The sequence below is a fragment of the Octopus bimaculoides genome, chromosome 30 (assembly GCF_001194135.2).
Source record: "Octopus bimaculoides isolate UCB-OBI-ISO-001 chromosome 30, ASM119413v2, whole genome shotgun sequence".
In the NCBI taxonomy this organism is placed as follows: Eukaryota; Metazoa; Mollusca; class Cephalopoda; order Octopoda; family Octopodidae; genus Octopus; species Octopus bimaculoides.
The window spans coordinates 2,561,219-2,562,818 of NC_069010.1; the positions used below are offsets into that span (position 1 = coordinate 2,561,219).

Sequence of the window (1,600 nt, forward strand, 5' to 3'; positions counted from 1 at the left end):
ATATTTTGTTGTATACCCAATTGAATATTAGCTAATAACCCATTTTCTATAGCGATGTTTGAACAAAAATTTAAATAATTTTATATTTTGTTGAATTTACCTGTATTTACCTGTAATTAAAGTCACTTTGTGACAAAAATTTTGGTATAGAATTGGTTGAGAACCTTTCGTTAATTTATCTTCCAAAAATCACATTAATATGTTGATAAATAAAAAAGTTAGAGTTGTTTAACGAAACCAGCCTAAATTTATGATTATGTTAGAAATTAATTGAAACACATAAGGGGTGTAATTTGGTTAGAAATATGGTAACGAAAGGGTTAAACAACAATGATGATGATGATATTCTTACAATGCATAGACGTAAACCTCCTGCGTTCACATCATCTACGTACGCACACACACTGGAAGATCTTAGCCAAGTGTAAACCCTATGCCAACGGTAGTGGCAAGGGTGAAAAAAAGAGACAACTTTTTACTGTTTATTCTAAATTATAACATATTATAACATCTCAGTCATTCGTCATTGCCTCTGTGAACTCAAAAAAAAAAATTTCAGATTTTGTGCCTATAATAAAATTATTATTAGGCCTTGTGTCTATAGTAGAAAGGATTATTATTATTATTAGATGACAGCAAGCTGACAGACTCCTTAGCACATTGGACAAAACGATTAGAGGCATTTCCTCTGAATTTTAGCGTTTTGAATTCAAATTCGGTTGATGATGATTTTGCCATTCATACTCTTGGGGTCAGTAAAATAAAGTATTTCTCAAATACTGGGGGGAGGTGGGGTCAATGAAATTGACTTGCCCTTCCCCTCGAAATTTCTAATTTTATTCCTACTATTACTACTACTACTACTGTGGTGAAATGTTTAGTGGTATTTTGCCTTTCGCTATGCTCTTAGTTCAAATTCTACTGAGATCAACTTTGCCTTTCATCCATCAATAAATTAAGTTTGAGTGATACACTGGGGTCAATGTAATCAACTTATCCCCTTCCCGCAAATTTCAGGTCTTGTGATTTAGTAGAAAGGATTATTATTTACATTATTTACATTTGACGGATATTTGTCTTCATCTTGTTTGTTGTTAACACATTTCGGCTGATACACCCTCCAGCCTTCATCAGGTGTCTTGGGGAAATTTCGAACCTGGGTTCTCATTCCTAAGGTACTTTTTGATGTTATTATTATTATTATTATTATTCAGGTCACTGCCTGGAATTGAACTCGGAATCTTGGGGTTAGTTGCCCGCGCTCTTAACCACTACACCATATGTCCGTCAATTGTAAATAATGTAAATAATTCCTCATTTATTAAATACAGAACAGGATTATTATTGTTTTTATTTACTTATTTATTATTTATTCTTCATTAATGTTGTTTTTTTGTTTTTTTTCAGGCAAGCTGATAACTGCTGCGTATGTGCCACTGCCCAACTATCATGCTTTGTTTCCAGAGGCAGTCCGTGCAAACCAACTCCTATTGCCCTCCACTCAGGCTCTCCAGTACAGTTACGGGACGGCACTCTACCCTGGAATGCCTCCCAATATTTCACGGTGATCCACGCTCAACACCACCACCACCACCACCAC

At 34.9% G+C, this 1,600-nt stretch overlaps 1 protein-coding gene across 1 annotated transcript in view; it reads left to right on the top strand.

The window, feature by feature from the left end:
- LOC106880308 (RNA-binding protein 39) overlaps positions 1-1,594 on the top strand; it is a 15,270-nt gene extending 13,676 nt beyond the window's left edge. The window contains exon 10 of the mRNA XM_014930184.1: positions 1,408-1,594. Within this exon, the coding sequence (XP_014785670.1) occupies positions 1,408-1,568 (161 nt within the window). The 3' untranslated portion in view covers positions 1,569-1,594. The remainder of the gene's footprint in view (positions 1-1,407) is intronic.
- The last annotated feature ends 6 nt before the right edge of the window (positions 1,595-1,600 follow it).